The sequence below is a fragment of the Mizuhopecten yessoensis genome, unplaced genomic scaffold, assembly GCF_002113885.1.
Source record: "Mizuhopecten yessoensis strain PY_sf001 unplaced genomic scaffold, ASM211388v2 scaffold8653.2, whole genome shotgun sequence".
In the NCBI taxonomy this organism is placed as follows: domain Eukaryota; kingdom Metazoa; phylum Mollusca; class Bivalvia; order Pectinida; family Pectinidae; genus Mizuhopecten; species Mizuhopecten yessoensis.
In genome coordinates, this window is record NW_018485985.1 from 432,571 (window position 1) to 455,231 (window position 22,661).

The 22,661-nt window shown below is 37.0% G+C and overlaps 1 protein-coding gene across 3 annotated transcripts in view; it reads left to right on the forward strand.

Annotated features, from left to right (window-relative positions):
• The window catches only part of LOC110445108 (serine/threonine-protein kinase BRSK2-like), a 144,005-nt gene that overhangs the window by 58,111 nt on the left and 63,233 nt on the right, over positions 1-22,661 (forward strand). For all 3 annotated transcript variants that reach the window (XM_021489505.1, XM_021489507.1, XM_021489506.1), the window contains exon 2: positions 14,017-14,111. In XM_021489505.1, coding sequence (XP_021345180.1) covers positions 14,017-14,111 — 95 coding nt within the window. The remainder of the gene's footprint in view (positions 1-14,016; positions 14,112-22,661) is intronic.

Consider the following 22,661-nt stretch of genomic DNA (forward strand, 5'->3'; position numbering starts at 1 on the left):
ATAACCCCCCTTTTTTATCAACTTGGCCCAGGTTATAATATGATATACTGACTATACATATACATATTACAGTCAAACCTGTATAGAGACCACCCTCAGGAAGTCCAAATAGTGGTCTCTTAACACAGGTGGTCTCTTAATACAAGTTCAAATATAAAATCAGGTCTGGTGTCCAAATGGAGAAGGACAGAATGTTGTCCACGTTGTAGTGAGCCGTAAGCAGATTGTAAGGAGAATGAATGTCCCAGTTGCTCTGGGTCATGAATGGGTTATGTAGAGGTTACACAACGAGTGGTTGTTGAATATGGTATTTATTTCACTCGAGTAAGTTAATTTTCAAAAGTTACAAAAGACACGAGCTTTTAGCGAGTGTCTTTCTGTAACTTTTGAAAATTAACTAACGAGAGTGAGATAAATACCATACTCAACAACCACGAGTCGTGTGATCTGTTTCTACCACAATCTCATGATCAGTCGGAAATAATATACACACATGTGTTTGTTGACAAGGCTGGCGTAGTGATATGACCCATATGTAAAAAGTCACTCATTAATATTCAAAAATGACTTCTTTTTTTTTACAAATTTAATTATTGTCAAAATTGATGTTTCGGCAACAACTTCATGAAAAAATAAAATTGATGAACGACTTTAAATATTGAGAGTAGCAGTATTGCATTAATTTATATAAATTAACCACGGACTATATGCGCGTAAGCATATCGTACAAAGTCTGCCAAGTGATGAACTCACCGTAACTCACCGTTGTAGACGAACTTATCGCTGTCAATATCCAAAACCATAGGCCTACGTTTCTTCGTGACGGTTCTATGGTTGACGTTTATAGTGAAAGTTCAGCCATAGTCAGACCGTCTAAATAGCGATAACGGGACGTTGGGAGAACGAAATATTTCCTGACACTGTGACAGATCGATCTTGTTTTGGTTTCATGACCTGGACACGCGACGGTGTGACGTCGAAACGATATCAAGCGTCTGTAGCAATTTTGCCTGAAACTAGCGATCAAATCTTTAAGTATCATCTTTTAATATTGCCTTAATAACCCCCTTTTCCGCATAACCTCACAAAGTAACCAACATTTGTCGGACGTTGACAGCCGACAACGTAAACAAAACAGCAGGTGGCAAAAAGCATGTGGAAAAAGTCTTCCCGGTCAAAGTTCATCTTCTCGACCTATCAAAACTCTTGAAGGTCATATACCAGGTGTGGTATATAACTTATATTTATCTAGCAGTCTGCGTGTTTAAACAATGATCTGAGAGTGGAATAACACAGCGTATTGTGGTAGAAAGTAGGAATCTACGATGGATACCATGGTATTTGCTAGCCCTCAATCAAGGAAAGAAAATTCAAACTAGGAAAGATGGACTACATCTGTAAATAAACTACTACAGATATTGTTGCTCCATATTTCCTACTATAGAATTGTACTTGGTCAGTTTACAGTGAAATCATCACAATGGAAAATAATAAAAGTGGTTTCTTAACACAGATGGTCTCTTTACACAGGGGGTCTCTTAACACAGATGGTTTCTTAATACAGGTGAACTCTTAACACAGGTGGTCTCTTAACACAGGCAGTATCTTAACACAGGTGGTTTCTTAACACAATGGTCTCTTAACACAGGTGGTCACTTAACACAGATGGTCTCTTTACACAGGTGGTCTCTTAAAAAGGTTATCTACTAACACATGTTGTCTCTTAATACAGGTGATATCTTAATACAGGTGGTTGCATGAGCAGGTCTGACTGTACATGTACAAGGTTGTACTGTTGTATTGACTATAGAGGGATATCGGTGAAGTAGTTTTGATTATACTATCTAGACAATCCCACATACGATGCAGTTTACTCTGTGATTATATAAAGAAGACTGCTTTACACTGTCTATTGATTACCGACTTGTGTGTGTAGGAAAGAGAGCTAGAGAATCAATACCAAGAGAGAATTTGGACAGGGAAGAACTTCCCGAAGTCACCGTGCTATATATCAGTGATGTTGTAGTATCAGTAATGGATAGATGGGTTGGGGGTGGTCTTTTTATAGGTTTTCCTCCCAACTGACACCAGTCCTGTTGTAGCTTAAAGTGGTGAATGGGTACACTATATTTAGATTTCAACTGCAAGTTCCTCTATAAACATTACCAGAAGAAATTGGGTTCATAGAGCTATGAGCCCAATTTGATCAGTGTCATTTTGAAGCTTCTCTTCTTGCCTAAAATAATATAACAGGAGACAACTGTTAGACACAAACATTTTGGTGACGTTAGGCGAATCCAGGAATCTAAGGATTGCACTGACAAAACAGACCCATCAAGACATATCAATATAAAAAAAATATGAGGGAATATCTGTATTTTGGTCGAAATTAACTAAACATTTTGAATGTAAATATGGCATTCTTTCAATTTAAAATATTATGAACGCAATTCGGTTAAAAACATTCCATGTAGTCTGCTAGGGATGAACATTGAAAAAGTGCCATTCAGTCCTTATATATATCCTACACAGGAGTCCTTGTGATGTTGCATACACTTTTCCTAGTCTTTTGATAAGTTATAGAGGCATGAAAGTCCTATTATAAATCTTAAAAGCTTTAAAGTTCTATATTAAATTAATCCTAGAAGCAATTACCAGTCCATATAAACACGAAGAGGCATGAAAATAAATCCTGGAAGCATTTGCATTCTATAACAAATCCTAGAAGCATTCGAATCCAGAATAAAACCAAGAAACGTTGAAGTCCTGTAATAAACTCTAAAGGCATTTAAGTCCCACAGTAAAACATAGAGGCATTAAAACCTTGAGAGACATTATGTATACACTCCTATAATAAAACCGGGAGATTTTAAAGTTCTTCTTTAACTACTCGAGTCATCAATGTCCTATAATTAAACCTAATAGAAGCATGAAGTGAGTACTAGTCTTAAATTATTCCTCATTTCACTGCTGTAAATTGGGGTAAAAAAAGAATTCCTCTTGTCTAATTCTTGTCCTTTTCACCCTTGAAATTAAGACTGCAATTTGAATGCTGAGGCAATTATTTTTCTATTCAAGGTATTCAAATAAATCTTGAATGGAAATACACTTTTAATACAGGACCAATATAGACTTTGAAAGACTTTGTTAGGGCATGGGGGTCTTCATGAGGGAGGAAACAGGAGTAACCCGGAGAAAACCCACGTGGTCAGACATGGCACCCCATACCTTTTCACATCTGATTTAGAATCAAACCCTGGCCGCCTTGGTGAAAGGCGAGTGAGTTATTCACTGCGCCACCCGACCACCTGTCTAGGAGCATTTTCATTTAGATTGTCTTTAGATCAGATTAGAGAACAATTCTCTGTTGTGTTAAAAGCTAGAAACTGGTGTTCCATTCCTTCATATTTACCCAGCATCAGGTGGAATTGCTGTCGACTCCACACTTACAGTACACTTCAGGTAATTTGGTACTGAAACCCCGCACCGGGCGACAGTCGTCGCGCAGGTGAAGGGGATAAAGCCCCACCGAGAAATCACCTGAGCAAAGTCGCGGGGGGCCGCCCACCCCGCGCAGATGAGCGTTGGGGATTAACTTGTCGATCGGCAGCTAACTAATGTACTGTACATTGAATAGCACTGACAGTCTAGGATGCCCAAATGCTATATTTATATGCTGTATGCATGACTATTTCATGCAATACAATATAGTAGCAGAACGTAGTACGTCCGAAAAAATATCATTTACGTTCACGTCAGATTATCAGGTGGAAATCGGTCGGAATAAAACAATTATGTAAGGTAACAATAAATAACGTCTCTGAGTAACACGAGGCTATCTTTCAGTTGTTTAAGCAGCACACGGTGTTTTGGATGGTCAGCTATTTGCACCAACCATTCTTGCTCTATTTCGTATTCAAAGTCAGAAGGTTGCATAAATTCACAAAAGAAAATCAGCTGCTTTCGACGACCTAGTTACAGGTGGCGCTGTTGATGTACATTACGTAATGCGATGTCAATCAGGTGAAGCCGAAATACTTTGACGAGTAACGGAGATGTGTAAAATTCTTCCATTTTCTTGTGTGTACACTTTGTTTGAAAGTTTATAGGGAAATATTATGAACCAGTAAACGAAACAAAATGTCTCTTCTCCAATTAGCGTAGTGAAGCCTTGTGTCGGGTTGGCCTTCGAACTTGACAGATGTTACAAAACAAACACAACACAGAATGATTTGGAGATATGCTTTCAACCCTAGAATTTAATATTTCGTCCAAATGTTACTGATTTTGGCTAGTCCATATTCTAACAGAGGGTAAAAAGCGTTTGCAACACTACAGGTACCGGCGGCGGAAACCTTTGACACACAGCAGGTAGCTAGCTGCCTGCTAACAGGGTGCAGGGTGTCTCAAGTTGTCAAGCATGGTTAGCTTTACCATTCTACTCGTGTGTTAATGTATTGGACATATTCATCTTTAATGTATAAACAGGAAACTGTACTTGAAAATTATAGAATAATCTGGGACAATTTTTAATTATCACAGTAAAAAGAGTCCAAGCGCCAGTTATTGTTTTGGCTAGTAAAAAAGGACATTAGTGTCTCAAATATTGGACAAGCCTACCAGATCATTGGATGAGGTGAACTGTGACCTTGCTACTGACAATTACGCAAGAAGTTGAAGAACAATTTTTTTATTGTTATTTTCATCGTGCAGGCGCGTAGCTTTCTAGCTATATGCAAATGAGTACACATAATTTTGATGAGTAAAAACATATTTAATATACGTGTATTTCAAACCTTTCTTGCGTAAGTAAAGTAAAATTTAAAAAAGAAAAAAATTAATTGCAATGAATACGTTTTCTAAATTTTTTTTCCAAAATTAAAATCAGAGACACAAATTACGTCTGCTTAAATCTAATTGTCAAATTTCCACAAAACACGGGAATTTGATCCAGAGACCTTGAAACTTTCCTTTGGGAGGCCAACCCCCAGCTGGGCCTCGCACCCCCCACTACTTGCGCTACACTTATCATTAAAGCAATTAAGCAATTAACTTGAAACCATAGTTTCTCTCACCTGTGTTTATCACCTGCCAATCAAACTATTTTGATACAATGGAAAGTACCCTACCTGGACGGCAATACAATATACCCCCATCTCCCTACAAACAGGTGTGAAACTCTCGGTACCTGCTTTTCGCCTGGGGCTGTATATTCTGTACAGGAATGGCAATTTTAAAGAGTACTGCAATACAAGCATTTCTTATATGATACTAACAATATGTACTCGGTAGGATAACTAGTTTCATTATTTATATAACCGAACTTTTTTTTGAGAAGGCAATTAACGCGGAAAATTAACCTGGTAAGAATTGCAACGGTCACTGGTCTACGATCAGAGTTGTACGATGTCTATATAAAGATCTTATTGTCCGTAACATAATTTTGAAAAAGAGTTTATGAAATATTCCAGAGATCGCTTTTCACTACATTCTTTATTTAAAAAGTAGTCACTCACTTCTCTGGAAATGATACACATATTGTTGAATTCTCGTTATTTTTAGAGGAATAGAAAATTTCACATACATCTGATTAACAGAAAGTAAAAATAGAATGTAGAACAACTTGGAACTCTTCTTCGTTTGAGAAAAACACAGTTTTCTTAGACTCTCTGCCTTAAGTTCATTTTTGTTATTACTCCATTCTCTTATCGTTGATAGTTAGTTAGCAACTTAGATTCGGGAAATCTTACTGAAGCAACGAATTTCAATTTTGTGATATAGGTTCGATCTTGTTTACCCGTACTTTTTTTGTTTCCTGAAAAATACGTTAGAAATTATCTTATTTATTATAATAAATATCTATTGTAATAGTCGAAATGAAATAAATGTACATTTATACACATATGGTAATCGGATGCTGGTTATTATCACTTTTGTTGAGGACGTGTGAAGTTTTCGAAAGTAGTTTCCTAATTATTTTCCATTTGTATTTGTAATTTTATATGTATTATTATTCTTAAACGGAAGAAATTAAGTTCATAGCATTTGGTTTGGAACGCTGGCATTGAAAGAAACGTGAGATCAACAGATAGATGCGGATTTGTCTACGGAATATACGGTGGCGGCAATTTATATTATCATAAATGTTTTTGTGTGAAATGACATTCGTTGGAATTTTATTAAGTATTGATAATACATAGTTTTAACACATATCAGGATCATTTTGACACTATACCAACGTATGAAAATGGATCACAACGTTAGTTTGAATTTTTATAAAAACATCGACAGATTCTGTGGATCAAATCTAAGGACCGGCATGGACTTAATGCGATTGATTTTTTTCTTCAAAAAGTATTATACATAGAAACAACAAATATTTGTTAAAAGTACGAAAATATGACAAAAAATGAAATATTCTTGTAGGAATATGAGCTGGTCTTACGATGATACTGTGTATGTACATGTATATATATTTATAATTTATGCATGACCATCCATGAAGGAGTACGGTATATTAGACGAATTTAAATTGAAACCTAACAGTGTCAAAGGTATCATAATTAAAGAAATGCAATACAGTTAACTTTCAAAACGTAGTTGGTTTAAAACTTCTAAATTATATTCATATTTAATTCTGATTTTGTTTTATATATAATTTTGTATTGCAATAGTTACACATGAAATCATACAAATACTTGTTGTCTCCGATTGATACACAGGGAATAAAATAAGAATATAGGTAACTTGAAATTAGCGAGGTCCATGTTACAGGTAGGAGAAACCATATTAAACATTTATTTAAAGTGTAGACTTGTAAGGACCAATATTTTCATTCTGTTCATAATTTAATACTACCGTCTTTTTTATTTTTCATTTCTACAAACACAAAAAAAACCACGAAAATTTGGGGAATTGAGTGGGCGGCACCTCGACGATACACACCATCTAATCAGTCGCATGATGCGGTGTATTGCGTATGCTCCGCCCATTATGACAGGAGGGCTAAGGTGCTGAGATGTGATTGACGTTTCAGATCAATCAATAATTTTGGGTGATTTCACAGTGCAGGGACAGTCGGCTTGAACTTATGTTAATAAGTAAACTGTGATAACATTTTATACAATGTATACTAAACGGAGACACATATAATGATGTGTTAAGTAACGTACCGGTCCTTTTCAATTATAATCTAGATTGTTTAAAGGGGAAATCGTGTAATCTAGTCAAATTAACCGACACTTGCACATCGTAAATGTTGCCCCAATATACGTCTATTGGACAAAGACGAAATGTTTATCACGTTACAAGGCAATGCTTCTTTATATTAAGCATACATAGGTAATTTTAAATAGATCTTGTGGAACTCGTTTCTTTTTAAATATCCACTACAAGGCGGGTTTTCCACCCCTAGTATGTGCTTGCGTTATATCTTTTCCGTTCGGGAAATTCAAGTAGCGCTTTCTGTTCGGTGTGCCGATTGTAACTGTGCATCTGTGGTACCGTAGACCAGAACAGCGGCCACAGCAGACACATACATGGCCCAAAGTTTGAATAAAACTTGAACTAGTAATATACTGTATTTTCTCTGTCCAGACTTAATCCCCATCACCCATGAACGCGGGATTTGTCGCTCGGCGGGCGACCAAGTACCAAATCACCTGACGCGTACTGTATGTACTAAAAACCTTCATAGGGCGAAAAAGTGAAACATAAAGGGAGTTTCGACAGCTGCACAAGTCGTAAATCTTCTCACGGTAAAAGTGGCCATATTTTATCGGGAACATGGAAAAATGCAGTTTAAAAGCCATTGATTTATATATTATCCTTTTTTTCCCCTTTCAATTATCCCTCCAGTGGTTTCTATGTTTGGATATCTAAATACTCGATGTTTTGTGAGGTTATAATACAACATGTTTTGGTCATTTCATATAGTGAATATGAAGTTGTGTATAGGTGATAAATTGGTTTTTTTAAAAGGACTATTTCTGTTGGTGCTATATGTCTTTCGGTTTTATGATTTTATTTGCATTCAATATTTTCTAGCTTGCTACTTGAACAATTCTTGACCAATTTTAATGAAATTTGGTACAAGTGATCAAAGTTGGAGATCTAAATATAACTTTACTCTAATATTTGTTGCTTTGCAGAATGTGTTATTGTCAATGCAAACAATATTACTGGAATGCACTTCCTAACAATCACCTAGATGTTTGCTTCTTATGGTGGTTTTACCTTATACAAGGATGGTGGAGAAGTGCCAAAATGACACTGATTCCAAAATGAAAAGCTTCTTTTCTTCTGTTAATGCTTATATAGATGGTTGCAGTGCAAACCTTATATTATTTTGATGTATATCTAAGAAATAATCAACGTATTTGTGTGTACGTATTATGGTGGAATATATAACGAGGGTGAGAAAGTGTTGGAATAAGTAATTAACACTTGCGACCTGAGTTGATTATTCTACCAAGTTAAAAATTGGGCCGCAGTGGCCAAGTGGTTAAGGCGTGTGACATTCTGCTAACACTACCCCTCCACCACTGGGTCGCGGGTGCGAGACCTATGTGGTGCAGTCATCAGGTACTGGCCGTTGGTCAGTGGTTTTTCTCTGGGTAGTCTGGCTTTCCTCCACCATTAAAACCTGACACGCCCTTAAATGACCATAGCTGTTAATAGGACGTAAAACACAAACCAACTAAAATGTGGTTCTTTTTTTGTGCCCATACGCCTATGATAATCAAGGCGACCTAGATAATCTTAAGATTTAGAAGAAGAAAAAAGACATGCAAGCACATGGTCTTTCGTCCAATAATAGATGGTTAGGTTATTAACCACTGAAAAGTGTTGTTACATCACAAACCTGGTAAAATGTATATGATAGTCAATATATGTATATGATCCTTCAGATGATCTATCACACCTGTATGTGACCCATCACTTTAAATGTAATCTATATATATACTCTCCTGCTATACACCTATACTCAATTTACACCCAAGTAACTAATGGTTTGTGCTATCCATCTGTTGCCCCGTTTATAAACAACCAGGTGGCCACTGCTATCAAGTTTATTGTGTTGACACACGTTTTATTGTAATTACTGTTTTATTGTAATTACTTTCCTGGATACAGATGAAATGACAAACCAATTATCTATAAAACTACCAACAAGAGGAACATGACTGGTCGCCATAGCAACCTGTAAAATGTTAATTGCAATTAAGTAGCGTGCACCATGTTAAATATGTAGGTAAGCCAATGTATGTTACACACCAATGCATGTCAAAAATATGACAACCAATATTTATATTTACATTTTATGTTGATCAACTTACAGTTCATGCAGTAAAGACATAATACTAGTCTTAACACGTTTCAACGTCAGGGTAAATCCATACAGATAACAGCCACCAGTTGACAGTGGAGCAGTGCAATCTCCAACGTTACAGTTATGACGTCATACACATAGCGACGTCACAATAGCCCAATGTATGTTATACGGAAATAACATACATTTGGCCCAGTAGAAACATCTAGGCGCTATGCAGTGCAAATGTAAATATTTATAATATAGTACGTATTAGATAGTTCATCATTTTGTTCGGGAAAAAATATAGAAAAAGGGCAAGCATTATATCCAACTTGTGTTCACATAACTGAATTTTTTCATATTAATAAAAACATTGAAGAGTAGTGAAAATTTATTCTTTCCTAAAAATGGGATGTTCAGGATTTATTAAAAAATATATTACACTGCTTTCCTTGATTTTATACGACAGAACCATAATATTGAAGATGACATTGAACTTTTTACTCATTTCTATATAGACCACAACATAGACACTTAGCTTCTAGTATTTTGTTACACTGATGAATGACAATGTAGATTGGCATTGTATTAATTTATACAGAAATTGAACAGCATTTATCTAATGCTAATGCTTTATAGTGGCATGACATTGACAAAATGACACTCAATACACATATTTACATTATAAATTTAATGATATTTGTTATCTAAATATCGGTATTCTCTTATATTTGCAGTATTTAAAGTGTCTGTATCATTATTCCTGGAACGGACCAACATTATTAAAATGTTTGCTTTTGAGGATTGTCTCACATTATGATATAGTGGGATTCAGAACAAATGTAAATCTGGTTTTATGACAGTGATGGTTTCGGTGTTGAAATGGTTTTATGCCCCCATCATTGTATGGGGGTAAGGGGGAAGGGTGTGTATCTATAGTGTTACCAATGTCTGTCCCATCCCATCCTGATTCATTGTATGGGGGTAAGGGGAGGGGTGCGTTTCTATAGTGTTAACAATGTCTGGTCTGTCCCGTCCCATCCTGATTCATTGTATGGGGGTAAGGGGAGGGGTACGTTTCTATAGTGTTACCAATGTCTGGTCGGTCCCGTCCCATCCTGATTCATTGTATGGGGGTAGGGGGAGGGGGGCGTATCTATAGTGTTACCAATGTCTGTCCCGTCCCATCCTGATTCATTGTATGGGGGTAGGGGAAGGGGTGCGTATCTATAGTGTTACCAATGTCTGTCCCATCCCATCCTGATTCATTGTTTGGGGGTAAGGGGAGGGGTGCGTTTCTATAGTGTTAACAATGTCTGGTCTGTCCCGTCCCATCCTGATTCCTTGTATGGGGGTAAGGGGAGGGGTGCGTTTCTATAGTGTTTCCAATGTCTGGTCTGTCCCGTCCCATCCTGATTCAGTGTATGGGGGAAAGGGGAGGGGTGCGTTTCTATAGTGTTAACAATGTCTGGTCTGTCCCGTCCCATCCTGATTCATTGTATGGGGGTAGGGGAAGGGGTGCGTATCTATAGTGTTACCAATGTCTGTCCCATCCCATCCTGATTCATTGTATGGGGGTAAGGGGAGGGGTACGTTTCTATAGTGTTACCAATGTCTGGTCGGTCCCGTCCCATCCTGATTCATTGTATGGGGGTAGGGGGAGGGGTGCGTATCTATAGTGTTACCAATGTCTGTCCCGTCCCATCCTGATTCATTGTCATTACAACCAACTTCATGTCCATCAAACTTTATACGAACGTCAGATATGAGCATACCTTGGTTGAGTTTGCATTTCAGGGTTACAAGGTCAATTCCAGGGTCACTGTTGCTAGGTATGGGTCAAATTATTGTTTCTATTGATAGAAAATTGTCAAATAACGAAGGTAATTTCACCGGGCCAAAAGGGCATTCATGTCCTAAAGATGTTCTTTGTTCTTAAAATTTTGTATGGATTTCGTAGTTTTTCCAGAGATAGAAGTCAACCTTACCCAATCAAGGCTCTTTGTTAGACTGATTATGGTAGTCAACCTTACCAGATCAAGGTTGTTTGTTAGACTGATTATGGTAGTCAGCCTTACCCGATCAAGGCTGTTTGTTAGACTGATGACGGTAGTCAGCCTTACCCGATCAAGGCTGTTTGTTAGACTGATTACGGTAGTCAACCTTACCAGATCAAGGCTGATTGTTAGACTGATTATGGTAGTCAGCCTTATCAGATCAAGGCTGTTTGTTAGAATGATTACGGTAGTCAACCTTACCAGATCAAAGCTGTTTGTTAGACTGATTATGGTAGTCAGCCCTACCCGATCAAGGCTGTTTGTTAGACTGATTACGGTAGTCAGCCTTACCAGATCAAGGCTGTTTGTTAAATTGATTATGGTAGTCAGCCTTACAAGATCAAGGCTGATTGTTAGACTGATTATGGTAGTCAGCCTTACCAGATCAAGGCTGATTGTTGGACTGATTATGGTAGTCAGCCTTATCAGATCAAGGCTGTTTGTTAGTATGATTACGGTAGTCAACCTTACCAGATCAAGGCTGTTTGTTAGACTGATTATGGTAGTCAGCTTTACCCAATCAAGGCTGTTTGTTAAATTGATTATGGTAGTCAGCCTTACCAGATCAAGGCTGATTGTTAGACTGATTATGGTAGTCAGCCTTACCAGATCAAGGCTGTTTGTTAGACTGATTATTGTAGTCGCGTGAGCCTTACCAGATCAAGGCTGTTTGTTAGACTGATTATGGTAGTCAGCCTAATACCAGATCAAGGCTGTTTGTTAGACTGATTACGGTAGTCAGCGTCACCCAATCAAGGCTGTTTGTTAGACTGATTACAGTTGTCAGCCTTACCAGATCAAGGCTGTTTGTTAGACTGATTATGGTAGTCAGCGTCACCCGATCAAGGCTGTTTGTTAGACTGATTACGGTAGTCTTCCTTACCCATTCAACAGTGTATACTCAGTATATAATGTATATTGGTTAGAAACTGCCCCAGCAGTTTTAGGTGTCATTCCCAGGATAGTTAATGGAAAATCAATAAGTAATTGATGCAATGCCCAGAGGTACAATTTTTCTGAATGAGATATGCGGCTTCCAGCATCTATAAGTGGTGTAAGCTTGAACATTCTGAAGGACATTGACAAAGGGCAAGGTCATTCGGGTCAATACTTTGCGCTAATATTCATGGTAATAGCTTGTAAAGTTTACAAATGTGATATTTTCAATATTCTTTACGATTTTGATTTGATTTACTTATCGCACAAACAAATATTGATTTTATATTATTAACATAATTAGTTTGCCATACTATAAAGTTGTGTGGTCCAGTGGTGCACCAAGACGGCAATTCCCTGATCGGACATGAAAAGGTATGGGATTACCTGCCCAATCACATGGGGTTTCTCCGGGTCTCTGGTTTCCTCTAACATTAAGACCCGACCCCCCCCCCCCCGCGCACAATCATCGAGGCCAACAAGAGTAATTAATATTAGTTGCAATAAAGAAAGTATATATGTGTCACAGTAATTAATACACTCTGATACATTAAACACCTCGTCAAGCTAACCAAACATTGATTAAAAGTTGTTTCTGATACTATGTAATCAGGCTAGCCTGTCTGGCACCAATTAAAAATATTCTGATGTATACTGTAAATGCTACGTAAAGCTAACCAGGCTTACATGACTTAAGACTGACTGGATCTGAGTATTGATTAAAAGTCAGCAGGGTGCAGACGTCGCAGAGTTATTGTATACTGTCATAGGTTCCGAACTATTGCATGACAAAAATGCTTTATAGCTTAATAATGCCATATCACTTATTAACAATCACCGATGACATCATCTAAGCGACCGGTCAACTGACCTAATGGATCATGGGAAGGATGATCGATTGTGCTGGCTGCATCATTCATCCATCCATTCATTCATTTATTCATTCTAAGGATTTCACCATCATATTATAAATTCATTCCTTCATACAAAATGTAGATTCTTTTATAATTTGTTCCTTTTTACTTTGCCCAGCAGGAAGTTCCTGTGAGCTTTTATGCACCAGCACCCATATGTCATCTATCGCCAGTGTATTCTTATCCCATTTATCCCTAAAGTCACATTTAAACCTTACCAATTCAAAGACTGGGCAACCCCAGTTTAAATATATAGGGGTGAATGAGTTAAAATGATTTTTTTAGCTTATAGAGAACCGAAAGATCATGATATTTGTCCATTGACTGACTGATGATTGGCTATCAGATTTTTTCAAATAAATTACCTTGATCAATAGTTACCTTCAAGGTCTCAGAGATCAAATAAGAAAAAAAATGAGGTGAACGATTGGAGACCTTGAACATATTGTTTTCTTAATTGTTCCTTTTTAAATAATTCATTAATTTGTCAATTTAATCAGGTTTATTTTCAAAAGACAGCTGTAACACCTTTTTCTATTGTAGAGTTATAGTTACAGCCCTATTAGGGAATGATAACATTTTGAAATTGTTACCTGTTGATGTTGCAGAAAAGTGTTATTTTGGCAAATATCATGACCAGTATAGTAGCATGGAGGACATTAGCTTTATGCTCTAGATCTATGCTTTATAATCAATAGGTCATGGGATGGAACCCCTGTGGAGAGTTTTTTTTTCAAAGTTCTAATAGACATATTTCTGTTGGCCATTTTGTAACGTAAGACTTCTTTTATTACAGGTCTGGTTAAACTTGGCGTTCATTGTGTCTCCGGGAAGAGAGTGGCCATCAAAATTGTCAACCGGGAGAAGCTGAGTGAGTCAGTTCTGATGAAGGTAAGTAAGTAGTGATTAGAGCCCTGTGATGAAGTCTGAGGCTATTTTAATTGAAGTTCTAATGGCCCAAACCTGTCAGCCATTTAGAGAAATACAGGAGTAGTGGCAATTTAATGTCCTTCTGCAGGGAATCTGTCTGGGGGTTTATGGTGAGCTTGACCTGAATGAAAGAGTCTTTGGAAACGAATAAAAAGGTTTTTAGTTAAATTAGTGATGTTTTTCTCTATTATATGAGAGAGGGGGGGGGGGGGGGGGTATTATCCTGTTGGTCAGTTAAACTTCTGGTTCAGAGTTCAAACCTTAGCTTCTGGCCCCACCCATGGGGACTTCATCCTAGTGCTTTTAAGTCAAGGTGAGCATTACAGGCCCACTGGGCCTCTTGTTTCACATACCCATAATTAAATTAGAAAAACATAATGGATGAACATTAGATAAATATGAATGCTAAAATCAAATAATATTGCATTAATTTCATCACATTGAATGGATTGCAGTTAAATATATATACCAATATTAGTAAGGTTTGTTAGACATCATTCTGCTTTTTGTAAAAAAATAAATGTTTTATTTAAGTACAAGCAGAAGCATATTTCAGTGAAACTGTAAACTAAGATTTTATAACATAGCTTTCCTTCTGACATTTTATGTTGAAAGCCCATTTGCCAATATCATGAATCTTCCAACATAACATTGAGCAGTTTATGGATATGTGTACATAAACCTGCTTTTATGAATAAAATCAGTTTAATTTGCTGCATAGAAAAAACACAAAATATTTCCAAATAAGTATTTTTTTCAAATCTGTCAAAATTTCATTTAAGGAACTGATCAAGCTATTGGCATTCTTTTATTAAAACTGGTCGACTGGTTAACCTGAACAAGTTTCACACTTTGCACAAGACATTGCTTCATCGGCTTTCGTTGTGAATCTTAATTTGTCATTCAAACATTTGATCGATGCTGCATCGAAACGTAACAGCCTCGTCTGTTCACTGGGCTATATGTGTTTAATCAATATCATCTTGCTATCTATAGTATTGATAACGACCATACACTAATTGTTCAAAGGATCGTGATCATATTGGCAAGGTAACCGAAAAAGTTTAAATTTGTTTGTCTGCAGTTAAATTCAAATCACAGGATGAAAAGTCCTTTAGTCTTCAGATTCAATATTTATGAAAATATTAACACTAGGAAATTGTACACATTCTATTATCACACCTGCTTTCGACATGAAATATAACAAATATACAGATACTGGCTTGGGTAAGAAATACCGAAATAATCAAGGTCCAGCACTAACAATTAACCCTGGACCTGCCACATGTGAAGTAAATAGGTTGGTTTGAGAATAGTGATACACACAGTACTTATGTGTAGCACACATTCTGTTCTGATTGGCTCATTTGAATAAGCCAATTGTATTTAAATGTTTTGATTGGATGGTGCTGGTCCAATTTCATTCTGTGTGGAAATAAAATTACCAAAGAATCAATAACAAACCCAGGAGTCTTCGTAACTCATACACATGTCAAAACCTACTGCTTTTACATGTATTGTACCAGCCACTACATACGATAACAGCACACGAGTGTTGGCCTTCAGCGTCTGTTACGATGTGGACAGCAGGCAAGTTGGTTTACCACTTCATTGGTTATGCGGTTTAGAATAAAAAAATTATACTGCAATATATTGGACTGTTTAGATAATATTGCAATAAAGTTGTTAAGATTTGGAAAGATACATCACACAGACAGGGAATAAAAGAACATACCATGAAATTATACGACATTTGATATGTGCACATTTATCTTTTCTTTTAGTATTTCGCGTAGTAGAACCTGGAAGTCCCGATAACGACTTCTTCCTTCAAGAAGATATAACGTTACCTTCAAAATACTATCTATACTACGTACATACAATTGTTAAAACAACTCAATTATTCGTTAAAACACCTCACTAATTACTTGTAGGTAAGTTTAGCAACAACAGTCTTTATATAAACATTTGTAAAAACAGTTCTAGTACGTATATAAACAACTCACAACTTACCTGACCGTGAGAAATGGAAACAGGAAATAGATCATCTTTCTTATGACAAAGGATGGAAAAGTCTAGAGAATTCTGAGTGACTTTGGTAACTTCTAATCAAGGAAAAGATTCCGGGCGAAAATGGGTGAAATATATGAACTCCGGGTCAAAATCGTAACCCGGAGGGTGAAGTTATAAAAGCAGGTGAAGGGCTAAAATCCCGGGTGTAACCCGACGAAATCGGAACACTTGGCAGGTATGCATTTAACCATTTTTTTTTTTTTTTGACCAGCTTCATCCCGCTTTTTACATACATGAATTAAAATATTTAAAAAAGAAATTATAAATCGTTCGTATCTATGATTCTAAATGCCTTCCACAATACTTTTTAAAACAATCATTGAACATTCTACATAATCTTGATGAGAATTACGTTAAGTAATTTATATAAAATGCAGAAGCTATTGAATTGATAACACTCTTAGAGTACAGGTGAACCCCACTATCACACAGCCCTTAAAAGGTAAGATATCAGAATTCAAAGACGGAAGTAAAACACTTCAGAAGCAAGGCAATGGATTGCTGGCCTCTAATCAATAACTATTATTAGCACCTAAACAAAGCTGAATATTGGATTTTTATTCAGCAACAAGAAGTAGTATTAGCCACTGAAATATATTTTTTCATTCCATTACTTTTTCTTTGACATTTTCTCATGTTTATGTTTACTTTAAATCAATGTACAGAACAGCTAACCACATTCTAGAATATAAAAACGTGACTTTGCTCACATGAAAATTTTCCTCAATGACGCTATCCAGCTAACCAGTGGTTACCATGCTACTACACAATGTAAGCATGGCGACTACTGTTGCCATTAAATAAGATACTAAACCTGCAATTCCTATAAGTTTATTAGGGCACCGATGCATCTCCCTGACACATGTTAACACATTAACTCATTACTTTTTAAACATCCCAACTTAAGTCAGTGTTACCTGCAACCAGGAAATTTTAAAGGATACCGGTGGAATTTATTTCTTCATATTTAACTTCAGTGAAAACTGGCTTCAACACCCTGTGGGATGCAACAAATTGGTTGGAGACAAGGTGTCAGTATACAGTCAATTCTCAAAATGATTTTCAATGGCTCTGCTGAAAAAACTCCCCGTCTTCTGAATACTTCAAAAGTGAACTTAAAACCAACTCTGTTATATTTTCAGTAACACTGACTTTCATTAGCCCCTTCATCAGAGCATGCATTGCTCATCTGAGCTTTTTTGCTTCTAGCTCATTGATTTGGCCCATTATAGTCAGGGCATCATTGGCCAATTACAGTTGTGGGATCGCACAACGTTACACGATGTGTGCACGGTGCGTGAACAATGTGTGCATGATATGCGAACAATAAAAAGTTGGACGATCATTGCTTGCGCACATTTGTGTGCACGATGGAAGAATGTTGTGCGATAACAATCGTGGTTGGTGTAAATCGAGGAATGCCTAAACAATATATGCGGTTTCGTGTTTGAACATATAAACTTGATGTTTACGTATGTTTCTGTATTCTACCTACATCTGTCAGCTTATCTCGATGTCTTTACTTTCTTAAATTTAGAAATTGTGTTTTCAGTATTTTTAAAAGACCTTAATCGACACATGTAAAATTACAACACAGTCCCGTATACAGGTAAACATTTCCACTTTGTACATGTACCTGGACCGTAGTATTCCCCCGCCCAGGGCACTGACGTTTTTCATCGGGTAGGGCCAAGAGTGTGAAAACACAGGTGAAGAGGCGCTATAGGCAAACCGAATGCAAATAACAAATTCTATGCTAAGGTGCAGTTGTGTTTTCATTACGGTCATACAGTATCGCATATCAACTCTATGTGTCAGGTACAGGCCAGGTAAAACTCTGGTCACTCATCAAATTGTTATTTACCTGTTCTGTTACTTTGGAGCCAAACCGATTCTTGACAGTCTAATGGTCACTGTAACACTGTGTTACATGCATTGTAAAACTGTACATAATCTGCATTACTGTGATGAGAAATTATACTAATACATACAGTTTTCATTATTGCATACAAGCATTCCTTATTTGTTTTATTCCGTAATATTGATCTACAAATTGTACCCAATCGCACAGTTGTGCGGAGAAGAGCACAACAGAGCACACAGGGTTGTACGCACCATGTGTGGACGATGTGCGGACGGTGTATGAACGATGTATGCAAAGTGTGCGCATGTATTTTTGGTGCGTTGTGCGGTCCCACAATTGGAATCAGGCTATTTTGTAGCTAATTATTGGTCAAGGCATCTAGGGGCTCATTGGTCAATTGATCAGATTATCTTGTAGCGCATTAGCCTATTAGTCAGGATATATTGTAGCTCATTGGCCCATTGGTCAGGCAATCTTGTTGCTCATTGGCCCATTGGCCAGGGCATCTTGTTGCCCATTGGCCCATTGATCAGGGCATCTTGTTGCTCATTGGCCCATTGATCAGGGCATCTTGTTGCTCATTGGCCCATTGATTAGGGCATTTTGTGGCTCATTGGCCCAGTGATCAAGGTATATTGGGATCTCAATGACCCTGCACCTTGCATCACATTGGTCCATGGATCTTAGGGCATGCTTATAACCCACATTTGAACATTTGTAATTCTGTGGTTGTCATCAGCTGTTCTATACTGCACGCATATATACTCAATAAATTCAATCAGTAATAGCTTGGTATTAGATCAATATTTCAGGTTTTCTCACAATTAAATGATTTTAGTTCACATGCACTGCATTCAGTTCTCTAGCAGTACTGCATACATCAGACTGCATATAAACATGACTGGGACAGATCAATTGCTGTTTGAGGGCAAAGGTCAAGGTTATCATTTCTATAATTAGAATTCCAGGAATTATGCTTTAAATGTTGGGGAGAAAATGTTGCTATTGGTATAAAAAAAACATGCAGTATTGGTATTGATCTATAATTCTTCCCCTTCAGAAGATTTCTTTAATGTCTGTTTTTCTCACGAGTCAATATTGTCATTGATTTGACTTCAAGGAATATTCCTCTTATCTGTGCAGTGTTGTTTTTTTACGTTGTAACATTTCAATAATCTGTGATTTCATAAGTGATGAAAATCTGAATCAAACATGGCTAACGTGAATTGTACGGTTATACTACAGTGCTTGGCTAGGTCATGAACATTCTGCCTTGGTAATATGTAGTCAAACAGGCTTCCCAAAGGATTAAGGCTGAGGCTGTACAATTTTCTCCGCGACTCACGAGTTCTTGTTTCATGTAATATTCATGCAATTCAAGCTTAAGTACGATAAAATGTAAAGCATCTTGTACAATGATCTATAAAAAAACATTGTCGGGTTTAGAATTTATAGTGGTTGTATTCCTGGTAAGGGGCACTTGTTTTATAGAACGTGAAGTATCTAAGACAATGATCTCGGAGAAAGTATTCTATATTGCTGTTAGGGTACTGGTTATATTTGGTGTAATGTTAGCACTGTGTGATAGACAGTCTGTAATTTACTGATCCCTAAACAACACTTCCATCATAGTGAACTTGTGTTTCTTGTAACTTTCAATGCAATTTGAACAAACTTGGCAGTGGTGTAGATCTGATCCTATGACAAACTCAATAACTCGCAATCCCTGCTAGCTTCTCATCAAATTTGAGCAATTCAAAACAAATAAATTTTGTTTCTTGTTAAGGAGTAGTTAAAATTTCTTTTTTCGTTCTCTGTAAACATTGATTGCTACATTTTATTTCATCTCAAGAATGGTTATATTTCAAATAATTGACATGACTACAGAATAAAATGAACTTTTTATACAGTCAACAAGCTTTTCGATAAACAATTTAAAAAAAATCAAAGAAAGGTATCTAGAAACATGACATGTTAGGAACCATCAATAGGATGTAAGAAAGATATCAGACACATGACATGTAAGGAACCATCAATAGGATGAAAGAAAGATATCCAGACACATGACATGTTAGGACCCATCAATAGGATGTAAGAAAGATATCCATACACATGACATGTAAGGAACCATAAATAGGATGTAAGAAAGATATCCAGGCACATGACATGTAAGGAACCATCAATAGGATGTATGAAAGATATCCAGACAAATGACATGTAAGGAACCATCAATAGGATGTAAGAAAGCTATCCAGACACATGACATGTAAGGAACCCTCAATATGATGTAAGAAAGATATCCAGAGAGATGTCATGTAAGGAAGCATCAATAGGATGTAATAAATGTATCCAGACACATGACATGTAAGGAACCCTGAATATGATGTAAGAAAGATATCCAGGCACATGACATGTAAGGAACCCTCAATAGGATGTAAGAAAGATATCCATACACATGACATGTAAGGAACCATCAATAGGATGTAAGAGAGATATCCAGACACATGACATGTAAGGAATCCTCAATATGATGTAAGAAAGATATCCAGAGAGATGTCATGTAAGGAAGCATCAATAGGATGTAATAAATGTATCCAGACACATGACATGTAAGGACCATAAATAGGATGTAAGAAAGATATCCAGGCACATGACATGTAAGGAACCATCAACAGGATGTAAGAAAGATATCCTGACCCATGACATGTTAGGAACCATCAATAGTATGTAAGAAAGATATCCAGACACATAACATGTAAGGAACCATCAACAGATTCAAAGAAAATATATGGAGGCCTGATTTTTTAAGAACCATCAACAGGATGAAAGAATGGTATCAAGAAACATGACATGTTAGGAACCATCAATAGGATGTAAGCAAGATATCCAGACACATGACATGTAAGGAACCCTGAATATGATGTAAGAAAGATATCCAGGCACATGACATGTAAGGAACCCTCAATATGATGTAAGAAAGATATCCAGGCACATGACATGTAAGGAACCATCAACAGATTCTAAGAAAATATATGGAGGCCTGATTTTTTAAGAACCATCAACAGGATGAAAGAATGGTATCTAGAAACATGACATGTTAGGAACCATCAATAGGATGTAAGAAAGATATCCAGACACATGACATGTAAGGAACCATCAACAGGATGTAAGAAAGATATCCTGACCCATGACATGTTAGGAACCATCAATAGGATGTAAGAAAGATATCCAGACACATGACATGCAAGGAACCATAAATAGTATGTAAGAAAGATATCCAGACACATGACATGTTAGGAACCATCCATAGGATGTAAGAAAGATATCCAGACACATGACATGTTAGGAACCATCAAAAGGATGTGAGAAAGATATTTGGACACATGACGTGTAAGGAACCACCAACAGGATTTAAGAAAGATATCTGAAGGCATAACATGTAAGGAACCATCAATTTCCAAAATCATGTCCTGTTTCGAACCATTGACAAGATCTCAAAGAACAATTTCATAAAAAAGTAATGTTAAGAACAATCCACATTTCAGAATGATTGCCTGAACATGTGTTGTTTCTCTGTCTTAATTAAGTTAAGGCTATCAGCATTTTAAGGGTTGATTTATGAAATCACTGTCATCTTTTTTATGCCCTTGAATTTTTTTTGTGGGGGCGTATAGTTTTACCCATGTCTGTCCTGTCCTGTTGCAATTCATTGTAATGCCTCTACTTACTTTATTCCTTGACCCATTTTTACAAAAGTTTATACAAAGGTCAGGTCTAAAAATACCGCAGATGAGTTTGTTTTTCAGGGTTCCAAGGTAAACACCAAGGTCACTTTTGCTATTTTTTTGTCAACCACAGGGCAAAGTGGCATTCATTTCTTTTAGACATTTCCTAGTTTTTTAGGTCACCTGAGACAAAGTCTCAAGTGACCTATTGCGATCGCCTTTTGTCCATCGTCGTCCGTCGTCCGTCCGTAAACAATTTACATTTTCGACTTCTTCTCCAAAATCCCTGAACCAATTTCAGTGAAATTTTGCAGAAACCTTCCATGGCCAAAGGTCAACAAAAACAGTTGCCGGTTTGGTCCCCGGCCCCCAGGGGCCTGAGGGGCAGGGCCAAAAAGGGTTGACTAAAATTTCAAAAACCTTCTTCTCAAGACCCAGATATGGTAGAATCAAATACTCTTCATAGATGGAAGGGTCTTAAGGGGCTTTACCAAAATTGTGAATTTCTTGACCCTAGGGTCTCACGTTTCACCCTGGGGAGGGGGTAAACTTTACTATAGTTTATATAGGGAAATCACATTTTGGACGAACATTTGTTTAATTTTCATTGGAAGTAATTCAATTTGGGTTAGCATTATCAGTATTGGATAGCAGTTTGATGGTATGCACATATAAGCCCTGACTGACCCCCCCAGGGCTGATGGGTGGGGCCAAAAAGGGTTGAATTGACTGAAATTTAAAAAAAAAATCTTCTCAAAGACCCAGATATGGTAGAATCAAACACTCTTCATAGATGGAAGGGTCTTAAGGTTTATGACCCTAGGGTCTCACGTTTACCCCCTGGGGAAG